At 47.2% G+C, this 27,536-nt stretch overlaps 1 protein-coding gene across 1 annotated transcript in view; it reads right to left on the reverse strand.

Moving 5' to 3' along the window:
* TMTC4 (transmembrane O-mannosyltransferase targeting cadherins 4) overlaps nucleotides 1-27,536 on the reverse strand; it is an 861,371-nt gene that overhangs the window by 609,741 nt on the left and 224,094 nt on the right. The window contains exon 5 of the mRNA XM_078657625.1: nucleotides 11,722-11,809. Within this exon, the coding sequence (XP_078513751.1) occupies nucleotides 11,722-11,809 (88 nt within the window). The remainder of the gene's footprint in view (nucleotides 1-11,721; nucleotides 11,810-27,536) is intronic.

Genomic DNA, 27,536 nt, shown 5'->3' on the forward strand with positions numbered 1-27,536 from the left:
GAGGCATAAGCACATAACAAGTTATTCTTAGAGATACTTTAAATAGCACAATTTACAGTCGGGCCCTAGGGGCGCGTAAAACCATATACTAAGTAAGTGGTATAAGAACCACAACTCGAGAAAAGGAAAGGCCTAGGGCCTAGAGAATCGCTGGAGCTACACTATCTGACCCTTAGGTTAGGAGTAGGAGGCCCACAGGCGGCGCGTGCAGTATCTTTACACACACACACGCGAGAGTCAATGTTAAGTCAAAGGGAACTTAGAGTTCAGTAAAAGAAGGATTTAGGACACTTCCGGGCAAGCTAGAAGGAAACAACTAAAAACCTAGACACTTGGATAGTCAATACCCTTGGGAGCACCGAAGTACTCGCGTTACCTCACCCACAGGAAGCGGGTGCATAGGTGTGAAGATGTGTCGGCTTTTGCCGTTGAATTCTATGGAGCCTGTGAAGAAAGATGCTGCAGGCGACCAGGCGGAAGATGTCCGGGTGGATCCAAGGGTGGATCAAGGATGAAGAAGACCTGAAAGCAGAGGGGACAGAGTCTGGGTCACTAGCCAGTGACCGGGTGGAACCAGGAAGGAACCAGACGACGTCGAGAAGCAATCAGGTGCTGTGGTGAAGCTTGTCTCTTTAGCCACGCGGACCAGGAGGCGTCGAGGACGACCAGATGCTAGAGAGGAGCTGTCCTACGAAGGTTCTCGCAGATGGACGGGTCGACTGCCGGATTGGAGTCAACAAGCCTTGGCAACGGCAACCCACACAGGATTCAAAGAAGGCTTCTGATGCAGACAAGCAAGGTCTGAGGTGCCTCACCTTTGCATGGAGGCAAGGACCAGTCTGGAGCAACCAGACCAGCGAGGTGATTCAAAAGGATTGTCGTTACAGAGGCTACTAGCCAATGGGCCAGCAACCGGACACCGCATCGAGCAGAACACAAGCAGAAGGGCCCCACGCAGAACTCATGGAGTGTGGAGGGCTGATCTTCGGTGCAGGTGGAGCTCGGATTCGGGGCTTCTCAATCCCCAGTGCACAGCTTCGAGGATACCTCAGGAGCTGCACAGTTAGCAAGTCGTGGACTTTTCAAGATGGCCGGTCCCACGTGTCTCGTCGCCTCCACGGATCTCAGCTATGCTGCAGACGTGAAGAGAGGGTCAGAGAGGTCTGGAAGTCTGAGTCTTGTCAGGCTCTGTGCTGGGGTCCCGGCGGGAGCGTCGACAAAGCAAGCTGTTGATTTGCTGGATGGTGCCTGGTTGCCAAGGGTGGTCACTCCTTGGCCACAAGGGAGATTCTTCAGTCTTCAGCTTCAGCAGAATGTCGAAGGTCCAAAGTTTCGTTCAAGTTTCAGTTCAGGATCAAATCTAAAGTTTCAGGACTCAGCTCCTACCTTTATACAACTAAAAGGGGCTGGATTACTTTCTAGGTCCCTCCTATGGGTGGGACCAGGAAGGGGGTGGTTACACTCCCTCTCCTTTGTCCAGTTTCGCGCCAGAGCTGGGGCTGGAGTGCCCCAACAACCGGTTTGAACTGGGGTATGCATGAAGCACCTAGTGTGCCTCAGGCAGTGTCTCAATCTATTCAGCCCTCCCTGTCCCAATACACAAAGTCCTGTCTGGGGTGGTGCTCGCACCTCTCCAGGCAGGAAACCTATTGTCCAAACCTCCGTGACTGGAAGGACTCCCAGCAGCAGGAGGTCAGACATGTGTCTGTGGCAGCAGCGACAATTTTGTGACGCTGGGGCTCTGGTTAACTTTAACAGGGATAGTCAGTACTAACATGTCTTCTCCCTCTAGAAGGGTGGAATGCTACCCCGTCGCCAGAATTGGCGAGGGGGTAGTATTCCAAAGCGTATGACACCTTACACGACATGTTTTGATAAAGCCAAACCAGAGTTAGCATTTAACCGCGAGGTTCATAATGCACTTAAGAGTATATGGTATGGCAATATCATAGAACAGCTATAAGGACATGGTTCCGAAAGCTGCAGACAGGCTCAGCTCATGCTAGAGCACCATCTCACACATAACCAAGCACTCTGCCTCCAGGATTGTTAAGGCCTGCCATAGGAGTGACTTATAGGTTACTATGTGTCTATATATATGGTAGGTATAGGGATACTATACCGAAGCAAGGGGTGATTACACGACCTTGCCCCAGCTGAGTGATTAGCCAGTTGTGTCAATTTAGGTGGCCAGCCAGGGGTGGCATAATATATGCTGCAGCCCCGGGTAGGCCTTGGGTGAACCTATGCACTGGGTACCAATGGTACACTATACAGGGACTCACAAAGGTGACCCAATATCCAATTTGGTATGTACCTAAAGTACATGGAGTCCATTTTACAGAGAGAGCAGATAGCCTGGGGTCCTGAATAGCAGGATCCCAGGCCAACTAAGTCGAAAACCAGCTAAACACTAGGCAAAAAGTTGGGGGTAACCATAGTCAGGTATCCACCTTCCTACACATCTATTCTAATCTATGTGGTGTTAAATATGTGTGATGTAAATAATTAAATTAGATATACTTCAGTCTGGCGTTTGTGGATATGATTTTGGGGTAGCCAATACATTGTGCCCACTGTTTATCAGTGATGGTGGCTGACAATTCCGAGTCCCAGTAGGACCGTAGTGTTGTCAGGAGAGGGGTGTGTCCAGGTCTTAGAGAATTGTATAGTGCTGTTATTGCATGTCTGCCACACCTGTGCGTTAGTAAAGTTTGCAAATGTTGTGATGTGGCAGGTTCAGTGCGATCGTTGTCCCATGTCAGGAGAAATTGGCACATCAGCAGTGCATGAAGCAGGAATGTCCCCGCGGTTTCCGAAGCCAGACACCAGATCTTCAAAGGTTTGTAGTTGAGAGTCCGCATACAAAGCCCCCAGGTATCCAGCAGTCCCTCTCTCCAGGACTCGAGTTCCAGGCAGCAATGGCATGCAATGGCATGCAAATGAGCCCAGCAAGACTTCCAGTGGAAAGTTCAGGGCGTACGGTTTGGTTTGTTTCTTAGGAAGCACGTATTTGGACAAGTTGCGTCTTGCCATTTCCATTAAGATGTTGCCTTGCTTTTTCTGCAGGCTATTGTTAGAGCCCAAAAGCCACTCGAATATTGCTGGCTGCCTTCAGGATAGCGCCCCGGTGACTAGTTTGGTGAGGTTGTTCCTTGCAAGCCACCTCATTGGCCAGTGCAGTTGCACTGCGGGGTAATAGTGTTTATTATGTGGTGCTCCCAGGCCCCTGTATGACAGCAGTAAATACAGCTTTCGGAGAGCCATCCTCGATCTAGAGTTCCCCCATATCAGTGAGACAAGGAGCGACTCCAGGTCCTTAAAGAGCCTCTGTGGAATTCAGAAAAGGAGTGTGGCGAAATAATACAAAAGTCGGGGGAGTATGAGCATTTGGGGAATAAGGGTAGGGTCATCCAGAATGGGAGGGTTGCGCTGGTCCTAGCAATCACTTTTCCTAAGCTTCCATCCACTAAGTTTACGCCAGAATGGTAGACCTGGACGCCCAAGTATTTGAAGGTGTCAAACGCCCATTCCAGCAGTGTATGAGGCATGGCGCGTCTCTAAACAGCTGAAAGTGTCTTCATTGGAAACACTGCTGACTTGGACCAGTTGATCCGTAGGTCTGAGACCTGTGCAAGGTCATTCAGCCCGGCCATCAGACCCCAAAGAATTTCAACCTGGCCAGGCAGATATATCAAGACATCAGCTGCATACAAACACACTATGTGCCATCGCTGATCTGCGTATATGCCCGAGTCTAGTACCCGTTGGTGCAGTTTGCATGCTAATGGCTCCATGGCCAATGCAAAAAGGATGGGCGACAGGGGGCAACCCTGATTTGTGCCACGCTCAATCATAAACGATAGGAAGAAGGTGTGGTCTGTCTTTACTCTAGCTAGTGGCTTCGCATATAATATACGCACCCACCTCAAGAAATTAGGGCCTATACCGAAGCCAAACAACACTGTCAGTAGGTAATGCCAGCTCAAGGTGTCGAGCGCCTTTTTGATATCTAGTGATGCTATACAGGGTGTGTCAGATTCTGCGCGCGCCCATTCTAATAACAAATAGGCAGCGTAGGTACAATCCAGTATTCCTCTCCGGGATGAAACCATTTTGATCCTCATGTACCAGTGTGGGTAATGCTTCAATCAATCTATTGGCTAATAATTTACCCAGGATTTTATAATCTACGTTTAGCATTGATAAATGGTGGTATGAGGCCATCTGGAGCGGATCCCTGCCCAGTTTGGGCAACACCACTCGCGTTGCCTCTCACAAGGTGGGCGGGAGTTCGCCCTTTTCAAATGCTTCTTCGTACATGTTAGCCAATCAGGGGATACGCTGTTCGGAGTAAGTTGTGTAAAATTCCAATGGCCAGCCATCCGTCCACAGGGTTTTACCTGTTGCCATTTGCTTAATGGCTTCGGAAATCTCGTCTATGTGATAGGATCTTCAAGTTAGTCATGGTGCGTCTGTGTTATCTGTGGAAGTTGAACGTGCGACAAAAACTGCAGAATAAGGGCTGAGTTGCCAATATTGGGGGCTGTATATCGGGAGGTATAATATTCGTAAAAGGAGTTAATAATTACTTCATGAGTATTCGCTATAGTACTTGTGGGCATGAAATTCGCTGTAACGGGAGGTTGTGAGGTGTCAGTTTTTATTAGCCATGCCAGAATCTTGCCAGCTTTGCCCCCTTCAGAGTGTCAACGAGCAAGGTATGATTTGTAGTCCAGCGCGCAAAGGTTGTCTAGTGTTTCTTTATATGCTAGACGGGCCTGGGCTAGCAAAGGACCAATACGGGGATCTGTGGGGGAGAGCGTCTCACATCTCTCTATCTCCAGTTCATGGTTCTGGAGTGTGTTTGTGAGTAATTTAAAGGAACAGTAAGTGGTTTTGATGTTGTGCCCTCTCAGGACAGCCTTGAACGCATCCAATTCCAACCCCGCGCCCGAAGCTGTGCCCATGTTGGCCTGGAAATATGAATCGATGGAGTGTGACAGGGTAGCACGGAACGACACGTCTGTGAGTGCCGCAAAGGGGAGACACCAGGTTGGCACTCTGGGTCTCTGCGTTCCCCACGCGAGACCCAACAGTAGTGGGTTGTGATCTGAAGTTGTGCGTGCCAGGTATTCTGCATGTTTTACGGTATGTAGGGCACTATTTGAGCAGTATATGTAGTCTATCCTCATGTGGCGGTCATAGAGTGTAGAATAATGTTTAACCTCCATCGGCGCCCAAATTGGTTTCTGGAAGACCCTACCCCTGAATGTGCCTAGCCGGGTGGCGCTGACCAAGATGATTGTCCTACCGAGACTCCTATATTACTTCGCCAACATCCCGACATATGTGCCTACCAAAATATTTCGGGAACTAGAGATCCTGATCCGTGGCCTAATCTGGAATAAAGGCCGACCCCGAGTGGCACTGACCAAGCTGTACATGACAACTGAGTCGGGAGGCCTAGCGGTCCCCAACATGGAACTATACTACTTAGCAGCACAGCTGCAATGGGTATCGGGATGGCTCTGCGACAAGAACCTGGGGGACACTGCCTCGGACACGACTATCTACACCCAGACACAAATATGCACACTTTCACCCTATGACCCGTACCCCCTGTCCTTCACAATTGCATCTGGCGGTGGCACAACGATGTTTTTTGCGCTGCCTGCTGCTTACCCGCGCCACGAAGCCATATGCCCCGATACTCCCGCTCTTAGGCACCCCTGGAACGGCAGGTACACTGACGGAGGCCCATTTGACTAGCTGGACGCGCGCAGGGGTGGAAACGCTGGGCGACCTCTATGCAGATGGCGCGCTGCTCTCCTTTGCGGATCTCGCCACCAGCACAGATCTTCCTGCTGGGCAGTTTCTACTACACGCATCCCTTACCCACGCACTGACTGCCTCCTGGGGCGATGTGTCGGAGGAACTACCGATGCACCATTTCGTGCAGTACTTACATGTCATGGGCAACGGTTCACACATTATACATTGGCTAGCGCAGGCCTTACTATTGCACACGCAGCCTCCCACACTACAACTCAGAGAGAAATGGGCGACCGACAGAGGGAGGGATTGGACTGACAAGGAGTGGGCGATGATATTAGCTGGGCCGACTAATATCCCACGCAACCCCCGTTTCAAACTTATCCAACTCTACATTTTACACCGGGCCTACCTCACACCCGACAAGATAAACAGATACTTCGCAGCCACTTACACTGCCTGCCAAAGATGCTCTCTGATAGGGGCGGATCTCCTGCACATGCTCTGGCACTGCCCTGTCATACAGACATACTGGGATGAGGTCACAACACTACTCACACAGTGCACTGATGAACAAGTACCGAAAACGTGGGAAGCCGGTATTTTGGGACTTTACAAGCGCACGAAGCACAACAAGGTACAAACAAGATTCTGGGACATGGGCCTCATCACAGCCAAACGCTTACTCACCAAACATTGGAAGGCCAGCGCCCCACCCGACATTGGCATACATCCTTCGTTAATTGGGCACAGGCGGAGGGCACAGTGCTCCTCCGGGAGGAAACAGCTGGACTTCGAAAATTCCCAATCGCACAGCTCTGGGGCGACCTCCTTGCATCCTTCCAACAAGCCTGTCACGAACAAGGAAAACCCGAACAAGCCTATGCAACACCAAACTGCTCACACGCACACGTTAAATCGTCCCGCCATGCCCTGCCCCAGGGTCGATGCCCCTTCGTCGGAACTGCTAACACCCCTATTCTAACATGCCATTGGACATGCACACTCTTTCCCCTCCCTTCCCTGTTTCTTTCACTATCACGTTGATGTTTGTAATTGTTTATTTACCGGTCACGTTTCTTTGACACGTCCAATATTGTTACTAACAGAGTCGGCCTACAAGCCGTGACAAGTCGCAGATGGCTATATACCTGTAGACACACTCCTTCTATGTTGCCACGACAGGCCGCAGCACACCATACACGAATGATGCGGACCATGCTCGGAATGACTACTATCCGGCGCCGGGTGAACGCACCCTTATACGAACCCCCACCTCTAGCATCCATATATGGACTGTAAATACTGGAGAGCTCGGCCCATACTGGGCCAACAGTCGCCTGGGCCCCGCTGAGGCAGTCGCAACCTAGTGTCGCCGACCACAGGCGCCTGCTACCTTGCATTAGTGAGCTATACCATTGAACACCTGCCCACGACATGATGGCATCACAAACACAAAAACCTTAAGATCTCTATTCTGAGTCCACACCTTACCTGGGAACTATTGCCGCCTTTTGATTGAGTAGTAACGTGGACTTACCTTACAGCTTATAAGAAGCAGCTATTACTAATGTGACGATATGTTTAAGCTGAGGAACATAAAAACCACACAAAAACCACAGGCCAAATTTCATTATACAGCATGTTTAATGTTGCATCCATGTTTTTCTTTCTTTTCTTGAACTGCGCCGCTGGACCCCAGGGTTGCCGGCTAAATGGCTGTGTTAACTTATCAATGGATTTTCTTGAATGTTCTTTATTATCTTCTCTCAGCAGCTGTTCCTGCGGATTGCAGGCTATGTGACATGTACATCTGTATTTCTTTATTCTTCAAACAATAAAGGTCTTTCAAAAATAAAAATAAAAATAAAAAAAAAATGAACCTGGGGACACAATTATAAACATAAAAATAAATAAAAATAAATAGAGTGTAGAATAATGTGAATAGATCCGCATTGCGGGGTGTTTACTACACCATGCATTGTGTACCTGCATGTTAACAGTCCAGTCCAGTCCCCCATGTGTTGAGCTAGTTTAACGGATCGTGCCCCTGGGAGTGGAGGGCGTGAGCGGTCCAGGGCAAGATCATGCACCCGTTAAAATCTCCTCCCCAGTATGTTGGTGCCGTAGGGTCCGTGAGTAGAGATGGTTTGATTGACAGTAGGAAAGAGGCCTGTCCCGAGTTCGAGCATAGAGAGATATCAGTGCCAGTGGGGATCCATTTAAGTGACCTTCTAGAGTTGCATAGAGGCCCTGTTGCGTCAAGTCGGGAGTGCAATATCTGTAAGGGAACGCACGGTGCCACCCATATAAGGACGCCCCTGGCATATCCAGAGTACGTGGTACCAAGGACTGTGCCCCTCTATTGCTTGCAAAGAGACACAAGAGTTTTTAGGTTTAGGTGTGTTTCTTGTAGCAGTGCAAACAAGATCTTGTGGCTACATAAGAACTGGTATACCTTGTGGCATTTGGCGCATCCCGCCAGGCCATGCACATTCCAAGTCAACAATGTATAGTCATCATTATCCATCTAATTGACATTAGGCAAGAAGGCAATCAAAAGATTGTGAGTAGAGCATCACCCTCCCCAATAGCCTGACCCCCCCACACCCCCAGCCCCCCACTCACAGCAACAAAAAGATTACCAATCAGCCTGCACTCCCTGTGCCTTGTTAAACTGCAGACAGATTGAAAGAAATATGAAAACTACCTAACGTCCCACCTCAGGCCAGCTTGCCAACGGGCAATTGTCCATCTGCACTAAAAGGCAATTGGTTCAAACAATATATAACTCATGTGAAGATTACAAAAGAGCGTCCCAGAGTTCTTTTTCATTCCAAAAGTGAAATATAATGAGCGGAGGGACAAAAAGAGGAGGAATAAAGATGACAAGAAAGAAGAGAGGAGAAAGAAGAAAGAAAACAGAGGATTGTAAAGGTGCTGTATCAGCTACTTATAGTTTGGTGTATCCGCCGTTTGAGTTTGCGCCCTGTCCTTTCTGGCCTTTCCCATTTCGACTGTATGGGCGTTTACTGCCTTGCTGCTGGATGGTCCACCTACTGTAGATCCCTTGGGACTGACGCGAGGAGCAACTGTTGCTTGTAGCAGGCCATGTAGATGGGATGACCGCTAATGTCTATAATGCACAAGCCTCTATGGTCGGCAAGAGGGGGAGCCCTCAACTGCTTTTATTGCGGCAGTAGGCCCCAATGATAAGGGTTTACTGTGGGAGATGTCTGTGGGGGACCGATAGCAAGTCCTCTATGCCAGACGTTTTCTTGTCCCAGGCCCGCCCGATGTTGGTGCAGCAGTAGGCCGCACGGCCCAGCACCTCTTTGGCAATGGGGCACCGCAGGAGATTCCCTTCCTCCGTCTCACTGTATTGCCGGGAGTGGCGTCAGGCGCTGGTAGCTGGAGTCCTCGGCAGATCCAAGGAGGGTCGTAGGCGCTCGTTTAATCGCATTCACCTTTGCGGGGAGGGCAGGGTCTTCAGCGCGCACCGATCTGGCACGCTGCTGGGCGGATCCTCGTTACTCGAGGTCCGTGGCTTCGGCCGGTCCGCGGGCAGGCGCTGCTAGTGGTCTCTTCGCCACCCGTTATTTGGCTGCGGGTATTAGTACAGCAGTCAGAATGTCACCATTGAGTGGCTTACTGCATTCGGCAGGACAGGAGTTATGGAGAATTCCTATGTTCTGCGGGCAAACTTGCAAATTTTTTGATTCTGCGGTCACCAGTTCCTCATTAAAACTCTATAAACGGACTGACCAACTCATTGATCACTTCATACAGTGTCCTTCACGACGAGGTGCTCCCAGCTAGCTGATTGATTTATTGATTGATTTATTATCAGATACATTTATACTCTCTCATTGCATCTTGATATTCAATTTTTCTCTCTCTTTGAATTGCCGTGATCTAATATATGCTAGACTGCGTGTTTTTATTCTTGATTAATGACGCATCTTTGACACTTGTTACTTACTTGTTTAAATAAAGAGCCACTCCTGACTCGATTCCTGCTTTTCAGAGTGTATCTTGTTATTTCAGATAACACATTTAGTGTTGGTTCCTGCTTGGTGAAAAAAAACAATCTCTTCCAAATCTTTCTTCTGATTACAAGAAATGCCTAGTGCCATTCCCAATCAAACTTACGATAACAATGGCACCCTGCAACCCCCTAGTTTCAAAATATATCTGTTCTCTGACAGTTGAGTAGTTGTATGAACTGTCCTGCAATGTTATTATTGCACAATACTTTAGAGATCAAGGGACATATACAAATACATTTAGAGGTCACAAACCCTGTGATTCACTATATCACAGGGTTTGTGACTGCCAAATGGCTTTTTGGAATATACTAAGCTAATCTTAGAGAAATGTTGAAAGGTTACCAATTTGCAAAATGGCCTTAGAAGGGCATACCAAATCTCTATTTGGTAGGGGCATGTTTAGGGCATTCCTTTAAAATAGCAATTTATTATGGTATGTAGCAATGTTTAGTGACCAAAAAAGCTGGCAAGGTTTCAGATTGCTAATGAGTGAAATGTATGTGTTTTCAGTGGGCTTGTATGTCATTTGTATTTTTCTGTTTGTATACATGTGACATGCCATGGCCTTATGGGTGACAAATGAAGTGACACCTCAATGCGAATAAAATCAAGCATGTATGCCTATGTCATGATATATATGACAAATAATGCATCCCTGTTATGCAGTTTAAGGTACTAGTCGCAGCCCTGCCCTACCTTCTGTCTGCACTCACTCCACTGTCAGACTGGAGATCCCAACCGCTTGGGGCAAGACAGCGCCTGAGCACAAATGTTTTCAACAAGACCAAGTTTTGATTCCCCTGTGGTCAATGGTGAGTGGAAGGTTCCAGCATCATGCAACCAATCAAGTAACAACACAGTCGATCATGCCTCTGCAACCAGTGGTAGAGGACTAGGAGTCTGGGGCAGTCAACATCCATGTAACAGTGAGCGTGGTGATGGCAACCTCACCTCTCCTCAGCTGCAGACAACAGAGCTCCTGCTGGCTGAAACACAGTTACGTTCAGAGTGCTTCAAGCAATATGAAGGCAGAGAGGATCTTTTCTAAATTAGTATCACCTTGTATGTCAGTGCAGTGATGTAGACACCTGGACTCTGGACTGAAATGCATTACTCTTAATACTTGGCAGGGCTGAACCGAAATCTGGTCACAAAACAATGACATTTTACCTTAATCCCAACATTCGGTAGTAAGACATTCGCAAAAGGGTAGGGGTCCTCTAGTGGAGCCCTTCACCTTTGTGAATGTAAAAAAGAAAAATGTGTCGGGGAGTAGGCAGTGGTCCAGGGCACCACCGATTACTCTCATACAAACCTTTGAAAAGTTTATCACTTTTCTTTTTTTTATTTAGCAGAGCTTCCTTTAAGAAAAATGGGCTGTATTTAAAAACCAAATATATAAAAAGCGATCACTGGCATGGTGGTCTGCTGACTGCAACATTCCACCATCCTTGTGGTGACCACGAATCCTAGTGAGACGTAATTTGTGACCTAACTTATAAATATTGATAAGGTAAGTCAGATTTGGACTCACTACAGTGTGGAATTTTGTTGAACTGCGCTGTTAGGATATATGTGGGTTTGCCAAATTCAACACTGATCGCAAAAATACAGGTTGCACCTCAAGACCAATATTTTGCGACCAGTGTTTTGTACATATGGCTTCAGAGAGGACACATGAAGTACAAAAGGAATTTAAAATAATCTTGAAGAAACCTTGTATAATGAGAGGTGTCTTGTCATTATGCTCTGGTCATTTCAATTATGCCATGTTACTATTTTTGCATGAGTTGCATAAGATGACACATAGAAAAAAGGGATACATATACATTGGACGGATAAATATACATTGAAAAGGAGAGGGCTGCCAATACTGCTCATTAACAAGAATACTTACTTTCTGGGAACGCTTTGGAGTAGCCGAGGAATGATAGCACAAAGAAAATGGCACACAAAAGGTCTGCTCTGCCAACAACGCCTGCGACCTTGAAGAAAAAAAGAAATTAATGAATTAAAGGCAAACACAATAAGGAAGCAAAAATCTAAACAGGTACTGCTAAATGATGACAGGGTGGAAATTAAAAGGCTCTAGCAGCACTTTGACAGTGATCGAAATCATGTAGATTGTAGGACTGAACTCCTACAGTTACACATCCATAACTTACTGTCAAGACCCATATAGTGCATGAGATCTAGACAGTTCTAGACTAGTGGTGGGTGAAAATTCCATTCCGCCAGTTGAGTTCTCAGAGTTTTGCCCAACTTGCGGTCCGCTTGGAACGCGGAGTACTGGCAAAAAGCTGCCAATCACTGCTTGGAGGATGTTTTTCCTCGTGCGCAGCTCACTTATGTTAAGTTGGCAAGTAAGAATTTGCAGCCCCTATCACAATTTTCAATGCTGGCAGTTACCGGCCGGGTGCAACCGTTCCAGTTGAAAAAGCTGCTGTTCGAGTAGAAAATCTACTCTAGTGGCAGAAAGACGCAGCACCCTCTGGCGTGCTACGTGCTGCAGATCGTGATGATTTTACAGTGCGGAATAAGCTCTTGGCACTAAAAATCAGCAAGAGCACGCGATGTGCCGAATTCCGCCTGCAGGCGGAACTGCATGAAATCGCACAGAATTTTTATGTGACTCTACGGAATTCCGTGTAGTGAAACTCAGCGAGTTCCGCCCACTCCTATTCTAGACACATATAACCAAATGTAATTTGTGTCATGCCACTATGGGCACATACTATGGATTATATTATACTAATAGGTGTGCTCTTGATAGCAACATTCTGAAACCAAAGGGAGATTATCTGTGTAAACTGAGACACAAGTCAAAAGTTATGTTTGCCAACAAAGAACTCATATTTGCTTTGTTAGTACAGAGTTACATCATGTGACCCAAAAATGTTTACTCTCACCCAAGTCTTGAATGCCAGCTTTGGCCTCAATGTTTCATTTTTACCCAAACCATTCTAGTTTATTTAAATTGGAACAGCTGCTCACCTGCAGACAGTTCAGGATTCTGTTTAATAGATTTTTCCACAGTTCATATTTTTCTCTCTCGCAGACTTGGTTAACTCTTCCTCTCACTATCGCAATCATCGTATTTTCATCAATATCTAGTTTTCTCTCAGCTTCAACTACAGGGTTTGGTAAAAACTGATATGTATATTTCCTATAAAATAATTGTGGACGAGGTACTGAGGTAAACGATAGGATAAATATCACAAGATTATAGCGATCCAACATTAGCACCAACTCATTGCTTATCTAGCATGAGCAATGATACATTTGCAAAACCTTTTTTTGATTGGGTACTGAGCACAAACATATACTGCATAATTTAATTGTATCCCTCATGAGCGAGGTCCTATACTGGTACATCTCAATAAACATTCCTTGAGAGAATAAAAGTAAATCCTTAAAGTCATTCATACTTCTTCACAAGGCACCTTTACCATCAGAGATAAAAAATGGGACAAACATCTCCTTTAGAAAATAAAGGCAAGGAAACTAGCACCAAAATAACTTTGGGTACTAACTTCTTGTGTTCCAAACTTCCATTTCCGGGAACACCAATTGAAAAAGCACTTGCGTCCCAACTATCCTTCACCTTATCCAGTGGTAATTTACTTTCAAATGTAGAACTAAGATACACTACCTTTCACCCCAGCATCGACAGCTTTTGACATGGTATATCAAGGAGATTTTCTTTCATCTTGGCGACAACAATGAGAATGGACGAGGTTGATTTAAAATACTACAGAGCATTCAGTTTCAACAGGTTTGAACATTTGAAGCTCGCCTCTTCCAGGTCCTATTCGCTATATGTACTTGGTAGAGTTACCCAAGGATCCTTCCTTTACCTGATACTGCTGACAGTGAGCACAGAACAATTACATCATGCTACCAGATGTGCATATTTCGATTTATGAAGGTGGCAAACTATTCTATAGAAGGTGCACAACTCAAATGGCCTCTCAAAGAGGTTATACTATCTTGTAATGCTTGAATCCTGGATGATATTGTTGCCTCTTAAACGTAATTCAAGCAACAAAGAATTCTTCCTACCACACAGAATAAGTGTTTCAAAATTCATTCACATCTAAAGTACCTCATACTTTCCTACTATTTTCCCAGCCTCAGGCTCAGAGGCAACATCCTTAGGATTAAGCATTCACTCCAAGTTTCATTGCACCACACAAAAATAGCAAAACTACTCAAATTCACCTTTTCAAAAAAATCTAATGAGTCATACTCCAATACGACTTCATAATAATGGTGCAAGAATTAGCTTTCTTTCACCTCAAGGGAGGAAATAAACATCTTCAAGACCTACTTAATTCTTCTTTGGTCCACTTAAAGTTCATTTTTGCGCCGCCGCTCGCCTGACAAAGACAACAAAATAAAACCCCATCACACCAATATTAGCCGAACTACATTGGCTACTCCCATAAAGTGAAATCACCTTTAAATATGTTGCACCATTTACAAAGCTTTATACCTTGAAAAGCACACCGAACTAAAAATAGAACCAGCTAGCAAGTTCTTAAAAAATAACTTTACATAATGCTGGGCTCTACTTAAATATTCCTCAATCTAGAAAATGAACGTCCAATCAAAGAGTCTCTGGATTTGTACCAAGACTATGGAACAATAAACCAGAGAAAGTCAATAGACTCCTGAACTCAAACATTTGTACAAATTAAAAAAAACTTTAGCAAAACCAGCTCTTCATTTTGTACTTCCAAATCGATTATGTTTTCTCTGTATTCTTGTCCATCACTGCCTCCTGAAGTTTATGTTGTGCTGTTATTATTTTATAATGTCACTGAATGTATGCCACTTTAGTTCTCTGTAAAGTGTTCGGCTACTTTATGGTAGGTCCTTGCTATATTAGTATTCGATAATGTAAACTAAGACAAACTGAATAAATGATGCCCACTTCCAGAGCTTCAAAGAGGAGACGCTTACTCTCCCTTGAGTATACTGGGAATGAAGGACCATGCTTTGTGTTTTCAGAGGTGGCTGCTACAAGGACCAGACCCTCTGTGACCGGGTGCACATAGGAAACGTCTTCAAACAGCCAGGAAGTGGGGTAGATCTCTAAACAGTATACACCAGGTTGCAATATAAAAGGACACTGTCCATAGAACATGACTGAGTGATAAACTTCTCAAATAAGACACAGTGACAGAACCCATTTCACATGTGTAAGAAATTGAGTTATTGGTTTCGTTGGTTAGAAGACCCACTCAGGCAACAACCACAATCCTTGTCAGGGCGTACCACAAAAGTCACTAAGGTTGCATTATAAAAGAATACTGTTCAAAGAACATGACTGAGTAATGAACTTCTCAAATAAGACAGTGATAGAACCCAAATCACATGTGTAAGAAATTGGGTTATAGGCTGAGTTGGGCAGAAGACCCACTCAGGCAACAACCACAATCCTTGTCAGGGCGTACCACAACAGTCACTAAGGTTGCATTATAAAAGAATACTGTTCATAGAACATGACTGAGTAATGAACTTCTCAAATAAGACACAGTGACAGAACCCAATTCACATGTGTAAGAAATTGGGTTATAGGCTGAGTTGGTTAGAAGACCCACTCAGGCAACAATCACAATCCTTGTCAGAGCGTACCACAAAAGTCACAAAATTAACCTGTGCTTAACTATCATGCAGCTTGGCACAAAGACAAACTGTCAGGCTTAATTTAGAGGCAACGTGCATAGTATTGATGCAGCACAAAACCAGTGATAAAGTAAAACAAAACAAATGAAAAATCCTAAACCATTCTCTCCCTCTGTGTCTCTATCTTTCTCTCTTCCTGCCCTTCTCTTTCTGTCCCCGTTTCCTCTCTGTTACTGACTAGTGTCTGTTCCTCTTTCGCTATCCCACTGGCTTTGTTCTTCTGTTCCTTCCATTGTCCCTCTTTTAGTGATAGTTTTATAGAAATTACAATTTTACTAAGAGCACATGCTTCTTTTGCAGAAACTGCAATTTATTAAAATAAGAAATGCCCTAGCCTATTCCATGAAAAGAGGTATGTTTCTTTCTCACTCTGCATTTCCTGAGTACAAGAGGGGTTTATTTTATTTAATCTCCCCATGCCCAGTTGCAGAGGGTGGGTGTTCTTTTCCAACGGCTGTCATGGGGTATTAGGACCTTACCAAAGATGGATTATTGCACAAGTTACTTACTTGTGTAACGATATATCTGTGAGAGACATTAGTTAGTGATAGATTCCTTACCTTAGAATATCCCCAGGCATCAGACTGGATCCGCAAAGTTTTGTTTAGCAGTACCCCTGCGCGTCAGTAGGTGACGTCCTGCGGCTACGCATCCGTCACTGGCGTCGTCAGCGCCGAGATGACGTCTCGGAGGGTACTTAGGCACCACCCATGCACGCGGACGTCAATTATGTACACGACTTTCCGCGCCAGAAACACAGACATGCAAGACACTGACCATTGGTGTATAAAACTAGGGCCCTGAAAGGGATGACCTTAACCCTAGTAATCTGTACGCAGAACGGGGAAGAGGGGTGGGGCGGTAAGGAATCCATCAGTTACTAATGTCTCTTACAGATATATCGTTACACAAGTAAGTAACTTGTGCATCTGAAAGAGACACATTAGTGATAGATTTCTTACCTTAGAATAGATACCCCAGCAATACCAACCCCGGTGGTGGGTCTGCGAACGAGATTACACCAGAAAGTCACGGAGCACAGAACGGCCAAAAAAGCTGTCTCTCCGGACCTGACTATCAAGGCAGTAGTGCTTTGTAAACGTGTGCAGCGAAGCCCACGTAGCTGCCTGACAAATGTCCTGCAAGGGGTCGCCACGCCTCAAGGCAGTGGTAGCTGCAGTAGCCCTGGTCGAATGGGCAGGCAGTCCCACAGGAGGCTCCTTCTTGGCCAAGGAGTAACATGCTTTGATGCACAGAACGACCCACCGGGAGACGGTCCGTTTGTGCACGGCCCGACCTTTTCTGGCGCCCACGTAGCCGACAAAGAGCTGATCATCCACCCGGAACTGTTATGTACGCTGCAGATAGAATGCGAGCACACGTTTTCAGTCCAGGCAGTGGAGCCTCACTTCTTCTCTGGAAGGAGGCGGAAAGAAGGTGGGCAAAGTGATGGTTTGCCCGATGTGGAAGGGCGTGACAACCTTTGGCAAGATAGAAGGACATGTCCTCAGAACCACCTTGTCCGGAAGAATAGAAAGGAAAGTAGGTTTAGAAGAAAGAGCTTGGAGCTCACTCACTCTTCTGGCAGAGGTGATAGCAACCAGGAAAGCAGTCTTCAAGGTGAGAAGACGCAAAGGACAGTTATGAAGGGGCATAAAGGGAGCGCCCATCAGAAAAGTCAAGACAAGATTTAAGTCCTACTGAGGCATTATGAAGGGCACAGGTGGAAACGTATGCATAATGCCTTTAAGGAAACGGTTAACAACCGGAGACCTGCTGGGCCAAAGAGAGAAGGAACCGAAGAACCTCAGAAAGAGGGGCAGAAAGGGGATCCGCAGTCTTTGCTGTGCACCATGCCACAAGCCTGTTCCACCTGCAGGCGTATACCATTTTTGTGGAGGGACGCCTGGCTGCCAGAATGACATCACAGACTTCGGGAGGAAGATCGAAAGGTGTCAACTGTCGCCGCTCAATCTCCACGAATGGAGGTGGAGGCTGGACAGGTTCGGGTGAAGGACCATCCCCTGCTGCTGCAACAGAAGATCCTCCTGAAGAGGCAGACGGATCGGGGGATCGACACTCATACTGAGTAGCTCGGGATACCATACTCTTCGAGCCCAGTCTGGAGCCACAAGAATGACTTGGGCCCGGTCGCCCCTGATCTTCTTCAGCACTCTGGGCAGAAGTGGTATAGGCGGAGAGGCATACAACAAACCGCAACTCCACTTGAGATGAAAAGCGTCGCCGAGCGAGTGCTGCCTTGGAAATTCCAACGCGTAGAACTGATGACATTGCACGTTCTCTTCTGTGGCTAATAGATCTAACCATGGCTCTCCCCATCGCTGAAAGAGACCTTGCGCCGGCTCCGAGTTCAGATGCCATTTGTGATCCATCAAGAACCGGCAGCTAAGTTCGTCCGCCTTGGTGTTCAGAGAACCTGCCAGGTGTTGAACCACCAAGGTAATGCCTTGACGTTCCAGCCATGTTCAGAGGCGCAGAGCCTCCTGGCATAGGGTCCAAGACCCCACCCCGCCCTGTTTGTTGCAATACCACATGGCGGTGGTGTTGTCCGTGAAACACTTGCACTACACTTCCCTGGATAGAAGGAAGGGATGACTTCAGTGCAAGTCGGATCGCCCGCGGCTCCAGAAGGTTGCTATGGAGCCGGGACTCCACCGGAGACCAGAAGCCTCTGATCTCCGCCTCTCCCAAGTGACCTCCCCATCCCAGGAAGGACGCATCTGTCACCACTGTGTGCTACGGTTGGGGAAGGGAGAGGGATCTGCCATTGACCAATTCGCAATTCATGAGACACTACTGCAACTGTCGTGCAGTGCCCTCTGAGATCTGAACATTGTCGGACAGGTTGCCCTGATGTTGCGCCCACTGGAACTTCAGGTCCCACTGCAGAGCCCGTATATGCCATCTGGCATGCGTCACCAGCAGGATGCAGGAGGCCATCAGGACCAGAAGCCTTGGGTCATCCTGACTGAAACCTGGGATAAAGGCTGAAAGATCGGAATCATAGTCTGAATATCCCGGACTCGCTGCTCGGGAGGATAAACCCAAAACAGCGTTGAATCCAGAACCACTCCGATGAAGGGGAGCGTCTGAGAGGGACTCAGGTGCGACTTCGGCACGTTGATGGAGAACCCCAGCAAATGCAGGAGGTCGGTCGTAGTCTGGAGGTGGGTGACGAAAACCTGGGGGAGCCCGCCTTCAACAGCCAGTCGTTGATGTAGGGGAAAACTGACATCCCTGACCTGCGCAGAAGAGCTGCGACCACCCCCATTCACCTTTGTGAACACCCGAGGGGCACTAGTAAGGCCAGAGGGGAGCACGGCAAACTGAAAATGCTCATTGGCCTACCGGGAACCGCAGGTAGTGCCGGTGGGCCGACAGGACGAGGATGTGAAAATAAGCATCCTGCAAGTCCAGCCCCCCAATCCAGTCTCCAGGGTCCAGGGCAGCCAGGACCCGAGCCAGAGTCAGCATCTTGAACTTCTCCTTCCGGAGGAAGCGATTGACGTCCCGGAGGTCCTTGATGGGGCGCAGGCCCCCCTTGTCCTTCTTGGGGACCAGAAAGTAGTGGGAATAACAACCACTCCCTACTTCCTGACCGGGAACGCACTCGATGGCACCCTTGGCCCAGAGAGCCGTGACTTCCTGACGGAGAAGAGCCAAATGATCCCCCAGCATGCGGTGGTATTCGAGGTGGCATTGCTGGAGGGGAGGACTGAAAGGGGAGTGAGTAACCTTGGCAGATATCTGCTGCACCCACTTGTCTGATGTAAATTCTCGCCAGTGGTGGAGGTGGTGGTGGACCCTGCCACCCACCAGCGTGGGGTGCTCCCTGAAGCTCGGATTAGGCAGGCTTAGAGGTGGAAGCAGCGGGAGTAGAGGTAGACTGACCAGCATGCTGGTTTCCAGACCCGCTCCTGCGGAAGCCACGTCCGCACTGAGGCTGGTTCTGCACAGGCTTACTGGAGGAGCGCGCCTGGGTGACTCTGCCCTGGCCACGAAAAGCCAGGAGGGGCAGGGTTCTTTGCAGAAAGACTCAAAGACTTGGCCATAACCCGCGAGTCCTTCAAGTGCTCCAATGCACGGTCGGCCTTGTCGCCAAAGAGGCGGGAGCCATCAAAGGGCATGTCAATGAGCGAGCCCTGGACATAGGGCGAGAACCCAGTTGAACGCCACAGTCGTGGAAATTGCCCTGCCCAACGAATCAGCGGTGTCCAAACCACATCTGATGGCAAACTTAGCTGCATCCTTACCCTCAGCAATCGCCTGGGAAAGGACAGCCTGGACCTCCTCAGAATACTGAGGCAAGACCTGAGCCACCGAATCCCACACAGCGTGGGAGTAACGACCCAACAAGCAGGCAGTGTTAACCGACTGCAGTCCTAAGCTGGCCGAGGAAAACAACCTCTTGCTAAACTGCTCCATCCCTTTAGAATCAATATCCGGCGGAGCCGTGGGAAAGGCACTCTGCGATGTCGAGCCCTGAATGACCAGGCTCTCAGGCGTAGGGTGAGTGGTCAGGAAGGCGGGATCATCAGGCGCTGGGCGATGACACCTGGTGACGTTTTTATCCACAGGCGCCCGAGGCCGGCCGCAACCAAGTGCCCAAAAGGACTTCGGTAAGGGCCTCATTGAAAGGGAGCAGCGGCTCAGACGATGCAGACGCCATCTGGAGAAACTCCGTAAGTAGGTTGATCTTGAGGGCCACTGTAGGGAGGTCAAGATTGAGAGCCTCCGCAGCCCGATGGAGCAACATGGTGTAGGAAGCACCTTCCTCCATAGTAGGCAGAGGAGAGGCAAACCCCGGGTCAGAAGAGACATCGAGCTCACCCCGCGTCCTCCAGGTCGTCCACCCAATCTTGCTCGGAGTCACATTGCCAGGAAAGGGGGTCCTCGGACCCGTCCCAATCGTCGTCCGCCTCTGGAGTAGAGGGGTCCGGTAGCGGCAGCAGAGCCGGCGCCGGAGAAGGGACGAACGGCGTCGGAAACGGTGCAGAGAACGGCGCCGGCCGCGGCTGGGCAGGAGCCGCATCCCATTCGGATCCCATGCCGGAACAAAATGGTCCGGGAACCGGGGCAGGGGTGGGATAAACGGCACCCAGTGCGGCGCCGTGGGTTTAGCCGAGGGCGGCGCTGGGACCGGAGCCGGCGGCGTTGCACCTCGTGGCGCTGGGGCCGGAGCCAGCGGCGCAGGATCCTGTGGCGGAGCCACCGGGCCAACAGGATCTGGACATGGGACCGCGGGGCCCGAAGGCGCGCCGGCGGGAGCCCGAGGCCTAAAAAGGCGGTCCGTAGCAGCAAGAAACTCTTGCATCTGTTCGGGAGTCACCGACGGACCCGGGTATAGCGGGTAGGCCGCGGGACTCCCCGGCTCCAGAGGAACCACAGGGGCGGAGGCCCTTCCCCCCTCATCTGCCTCCGGAAAGTGACGGGGGATGTCGGAGAGCGAATACGCTTCTTCAACTTCTTTTTATGGCGTCGCTTACAAGAATCCGAGGGCGAAGACTTGAAGTCCGAGGAGCGACGACTCTGGTCCCGCGAGCGGTCTCGGGTACAGCCCCGAGACCCGGAGCGGCGGTGAGAGGAATACCGGACCTCCAGCAACTTCCGGCGCCGCTCCCGCAAGGCCTTCGGGGCCATGGCTCGGCAGTCTCAACAGTCCCGGGAATCATGATCGGTCTCCAGGCAGTAGAGGCACACATCGTGGGGGTCCGCCACCAACATGTTACGGCTCCACGACCCACAAGACTTAAAGCCGGGCATCCCTACGTGCACCAGGAGAAAAAGGGGGAGACAAAAGTCTCAAAAAGAGTAGTCAAAAAGTGACTGAGGTACGTGCTCAATCGGGATCCGCGCTTTCTGGCGCTGAAAAAGAAAGAACTGACGTCAGCGCGCATGGGTGGCGCCTAAGTACCATCCGTGACGTCATCTCGCCGCTGACGACGCCAGTGATGGACCCAGAGCGCAGGACGTCACCTACTGACTCACAGGGGTACTGCGAAGCACAACTTTCCAGATCCAGTCTGACGCCTGGGGATATTCTAAGGTAAGGAATCTTATCACTAATGTGTCTCTTTCAGATATAATGTAATACCCCACCTTGCATGGAGTCAGTGGGGTGTTTAGGTCACCCTTCCACCTCCTCGTTTATCTCAGAACCAAGTTTTTTTTTTAATTTACCCCAATGTTCGCATACATTAAGAAAGATTTATTAAAAAAATTATTTTTTAAAGGGTTTGGTATCGGAATAGCATTACACTAACCTGCCTTGCCCAGTGGTGGGTGCTGGGAGAATCAGGACAGTAAAGTATGTGCCTTGCCCAGGGGTCTTAGGTGTATATTTCTAACTATCCCTGACTTACCTAAGTGTGTAGGTAGAATGTGCCTGCATAACCCACCACTGCCTTGCCAAATAGGGCTTTTCTTTTAGCACTACCGCTGCCTTCCCCAAGCAACACTCTGTTCACTAATGTGAATAAAATGCAGTGGTAAATAGCTGCTGCCATGCTGCTCTGAGAATCGGATGATTTGGTAGGCCCTTGGGCAAGGTGGGGGCAGGGGTTGAGCAAAATCCCCCCAAGCTTTGGAAAAGCAGGGGCTACTAATAAGTCCTCCTCATCCTTAGGTAAAACAGAGATGTAGGGGTAATCTCCCACATCCTGACAGTCCAACAATCATGTGTGGGCCAAGTGTCGGGGGGAACTAAAGACCTTTTAAAAAAAAAAAAAAATACACACACAAAGATATCTGTATGATTGGGTAGGCCCAAGATCTGCTCATTTATGCAGCATCTTGCTCCTCCGTTGTACTACTACTTTGTCTTGCTTCACCGACAAAGAGAGCGATGGAAAGTGGGTTTCTACTGAACAAGCGCTTTAGACGCATGCACATTTTCTCGAAATGCGACGTTCGTAATGATTTTGTTTTCAGCTCTTGCCAGCAAAAAAAGTTATATTTGCATAAAGGACTCATGTTGCCTTCTATCTGAAATTCATGGACTTTTATCCAGTGATTGCCTGGTTTCGAGTGACTAAAGTTTGCTATGTGAAAAACTATGTTAAATTCAAGCGACACAAGGTTTTGGACTCCTCCCTCTGTAACCCTTGATCAATTTAACCTGTCTGTGCCCAATTTGCCACAGTACAACCCATAGAATATTCCACATAATAAAGTCAATGCAATAACACTATGTTCTTATGTTTTAGCCAACGAAGGCTGTGACTTGACACCTTACACCTCTGACCAGACAGCAACAACTCAGTGAAAAATCAAGTAACAAACATTAATAGAACGTATAAGACGACTCTCAACAAAGTAGAGCCAGAATATTATAGTCCCACTGTGGTACATGATCAGAAAAATGAGAGGATGTATACATACAAAAATGTATTACTGTCGGCAATCCATCAGCAAGCTGTCTTGTGCCACCTTATGAATGGTAGTGCCATCAAAGTGTAATACTATGTTCTGTTCTGGACTCCAAGTTGTCAGAGTTGGGCATTCTGCTGTTGGAGAAGAAAAGGTTCCTTTGTACTCCTTTATATTCATCTTGAATGGACAGGGAAGAAACTATATACATATGCCCCACTGCTAGACTAAACAAACATTCTCCTGAATAAGTTTCCTCTGACATCTTATTTACAAGGTCATTCATCAACTGGAAAATAATAAAGAATCCATTGCTGGTACATGGACCTGGGGGAACCCTTCTGGCTCAATCATTTTGGTATCTTCATCGCTATAGTGTGCTGCTAGGAGAACCTTCGGTCTTAGAAGGCGGGTTGCTTCGAGAACCCTGCCTTTCCTTAAAGAGCCATTTGTTTCCTGATAGCAGAGATTTTCTTGTAACAACCTAGCCAGGACCTGCTTGAGGTGCATGTTGTTAGACTAGACATTTTTGGTGCAGTATTTCTCCCAAAACTTTGCCTTCATACCTCCTGCTTTTCTGAAATAATTTTGGTTGACATTAGGACTCTGTGCACTTTACCACTACTTACCAGTGCTAAAGTGCTGGAGCTCTCGCCTTCAAACATGGTGAAATACCTAATTGGCAAATTTAATTCACTTGTAAGTCCCTAGTAAATGATATTAAGTGTCCCCAGGGCCTGTAAATGAATTGCTACTAGTGGGCTTGCAGCACTCATCGTCTCACCTACTGAAATAGCTTTTTAAAATAGGTTTCAGGACTGCCACTGCAGCCTGTAGTGCAGTCTTAAACTGCAAATTTTACTTGGCAAAATAAACCCTTCTGCCAGGCCTAAAACGTAATTTTTTAAAACTTACAAGTCACCATTAAGATAGACACTAAAGGCTCAGAGGACAGCGTTCACTGTATTTAAAAATAGGACACGTATACTAAAGCTGTACATGTCCTGGCAATTAAAAAATCCAAAAGTTGTTTTTCACCATAGTAAGGCCCATTACTCCCATTGACTAACAATGGATTACCTTATTACATTTGATAAGTGATAACTTTTTATTGGGAGCAGATAAGAGATATGATGTTTACACTCGCATGAATTTTAACCTTTAATCTGCTTTAATGGTGAAGTCAGATTTTAAGTCACAATTATGAAAATGCCACTTTTAGGAAGTTAAAAAATTGGGGGAGTTACCTGGCTACTATTTCGTGTTCCTGCTCATTAATTAATCAGACCCACTGAAAGAACCAGCGTTGAATTACGCTTAGATCTGGTTATTTATTTAACCTTTTTCTTTTTTAGTTTCAAGACTGTTTCTAAATATTAAAACGTCTAAACATAAGGAAAATACTTTTCATTTATACATTCCAAAACAATCTTTAAACAGGCAACTAAACAAAAATTCAAGACCACAAATATGAAATATTTACAAAAAATACAATAATACACTATTCTCTTTACACACTATTTTTACAGTAAACCTATGCGGTTTAGTCTTGTATAAACTGTAAAAGAGCAAAAGAAGGGGCCACTCTGTTCTTTCGAACAGAACTCCTCCAAAAAATGCCAATGCGTTTCGAGTACCAGTGGGACTCATGGAACTCTCATCAGGGCTTCAAAATAGGAAGTTGGTATTTTATTGTCCTAACAATTTGTGCCTTCTGGCTGTGTCCTGGGCCACATGACCGAGAATGGCTCTGCTGTTGGAGCTTGTGTATTCCTCCCAGCCAGTGACACAAAAGGGCACTAGATTTGGCCACAATGGGCCATCTAGCCAGAATGGCTGGAGGAGGAGGTGTGCCTTGCCCCACTTAAACTTCAAGGCACACACAAAGGACCCCGACACAGGTACTTTTTTACCCAAGACTTCTTACACTCTTGAAAGGGGTAGAGAAGAACTTTCTAGAACCAGACCTGGGGGTAGCATATGGAATTCTCCCACTTTAAAGGCTGGCATCAGGTATAAATATTGGATCTAAAGGCCGCTCTTCAGTACACTCTTGGCCCTGTGGGCATTGCAGAAGAAGGACTGCCTTGCACTCCCAGAGGACTGTGCTGCTGCTTCCAGAGGACTTGCCCTGCTGTTTGAGGACTGCCTTGCTCTCAGAAAGGGAAGACTGGACCGGCTTCCTTCATCCCAGGCTAACCTGAGTGACTTCAAGGGTCAGTTTGTTGACTTGTCTGAGCTGCAGCGGCACAACAAACTCCTGAGACTTCCCTGGACTGCTCAGATGACCTGCAGCACTGGACCTGCAACAGGACCTGTCTGAGCCCTGCTGGTCTCTGCTGGAAAGTGTTCCTGATCTCCCAAGTTGTGCCTCCCTGCGTCCTGAACCCCTTGGTTGGCATCAGTTGAGCTCCTTCTGTGAAAGAATGTGAAATCCTGAAGTTTGGACTCTTTGCGACAGTGAACTAGCCAGTTTGTGCCAAGGCTCTGCTGCCCATGACGACCTCCAACGCAAAGCTCAGGTGAACAGGACTCTATGCACTACAGTGACTACCAGCAACGTGAGATCTGCACTTCGCGCTACAGCAATGACAGCCTGCAGCAACCACCAATGTGAAGCTCCAGCAGCGACCGTCCCCAACACCCAAGTGGCTGTTCAAGGTTAGGCAATGACAGCCTGTGCCGACGGGCCTGCTATCTATGCTACAGAGACGATCATCCGCCATGCTCCCTGCTCCTAGTGGTCTCCTCTGCTGTGAATGAAACTCTTCACACCAGACTTTTAGAAAGTAACTTTTTTCAGTGAGACTAACCTGGTCCTTGTATCCGGCCCACGCTCAAACGCCATTGGCCTGAACTTGTGACTTCTCTCCGGTCTACCATGACCAGGTGACCACAAATGGCGCTTTGTGCTTTAAGATACTAAACATTTAAAAGTTAAAGTCTCCGGTTCTACTGATTGGATTTTTGTCATTCTGGTATCATTTTATTTATAAAATGTTGCCTCTCGATTAATAAGGATTGCGGGACAAGGGAACAGTGATAGGGACATAGGCATACAGATAGAGAGACAAGCATAAAGGATTGGGGACTCAAGGACCAGGGAGTGACGGACGGAGGGATAGGGACTAGAGGCACAGATGGAGACAGGAGAAAAGAGATAGAAATATTGCCAGGACAGTAAGACAGGCAAGAAAAAAGAGCGGGACAGAGTTAACAGAATTAGGTAGGAGTAAGTGCAGGAGTAAGCAGAAGAGCATGGTGGCTAAAAATAATATAAGCAGTACTAAAAATAGGAATAACAAGGTAAAAGATTAGGCCTACATAGAAGTGAGAAGAAATAAGAGTAAGTAGACATAGTCGTAAGTAGAAGAGAACAAGTAAATAGAATAAAGAGTGGGAGCAAAAGGAAAGGTGGTTAGGAAGAATTAGAAAAGTAAGAGCAGCTGTTAGGAGTAAGGGTAGGCACCAGCAGAAGAGTAAGTAGAGATTAAGAAATATAAAGGTAAAAGTTCAAGGGTACAAGTAGGCAAGAGTAAATAAGCATTAGTGAAATAAGACATCTATAAGTGTAAGTTGGTGTACATAGATATGAGTAAGAGAATTTAGGAATCCGTAGAAGTGGCACTAAAAGCAGGAGTAAAAATAAGAGTGTCCCAAGTAGTGGTAAGTATGTGTAGGGATAGGAAGAATTTAGAGAAGGAGTAAGAGTAAATAGAAGTAGGGGTGACTGGGAGTAATTTCAAGAGCTGTAATAAAAGTAGTGATTGTAGGAGTAAGATAATACATTCGTAAGAGTAGGTAAAATGGCCAAACAAGTAGAGTAAGTGTAGGAACTAGGCGGAATAAGTAAGGGCAATTCTAGGAGTAAGTTAGGCTAAATGTTTAAGGAAGAGCAGGAGTAAGAGTTACACTAAGAATAGGTAGGAGTAAGTAGAAATAGGTATATGTAAGAAAAAGAGCAGGTGTATATAGGTGTAGGAGTAACAGAGTGCAGTAGTAAACAGCAGTGGGTAGAAGTGACTAATCATAGGAATTAAAGGAGGTAATAGTCAGTTAGAGTAGGAAGGAGCAACACTAGACATAAGTGTTACAGCACAAATAAGTAGGAGCACGTGTAGGTGTAAACAGTAACATCGCTCGTACATGGATGACATTTCCTATGACTGCTCTTTGTGCTCAGAACTAATTCCATTTGAAATGCTAGTACAGTTGAATGTTATGAACATTTTAGCAGGGACTGAGATTAATTCAAACATTCTATCTATCACTTTTTTATATACTTTAGCGCGATGCCCTAAGTGCGATGAGGTTGCCCAGATGTTGGTCCCGTGCTTACTGTGCTACTGAAACCAAGCTGCACATGACTAAAGAGCCCCAATCAGGGCGAAAGCGGTCTTGGGCTGTTTGTGTTCTGGTTCACGGAGGACCTGTCAGGCAGTTTAGGCTGGACTGTTCCTATTGAAGCAGGGTCAAGACTGATTTGCAAATGGATGGCCCAAACCGCATTAGCATGGAGGGCATAATAACGAGTGCCTGGATGCGGCCCTTAGTAATTACCAGTGGCACAGATTAATTAAAGAATTCCGTCCACCACGTTTTTATATACTTCAGAATGTTTTCAAACAGCTG

Source organism: Lissotriton helveticus, chromosome 8, assembly GCF_964261635.1.
Source record: "Lissotriton helveticus chromosome 8, aLisHel1.1, whole genome shotgun sequence".
In the NCBI taxonomy this organism is placed as follows: Eukaryota; Metazoa; Chordata; class Amphibia; order Caudata; family Salamandridae; genus Lissotriton; species Lissotriton helveticus.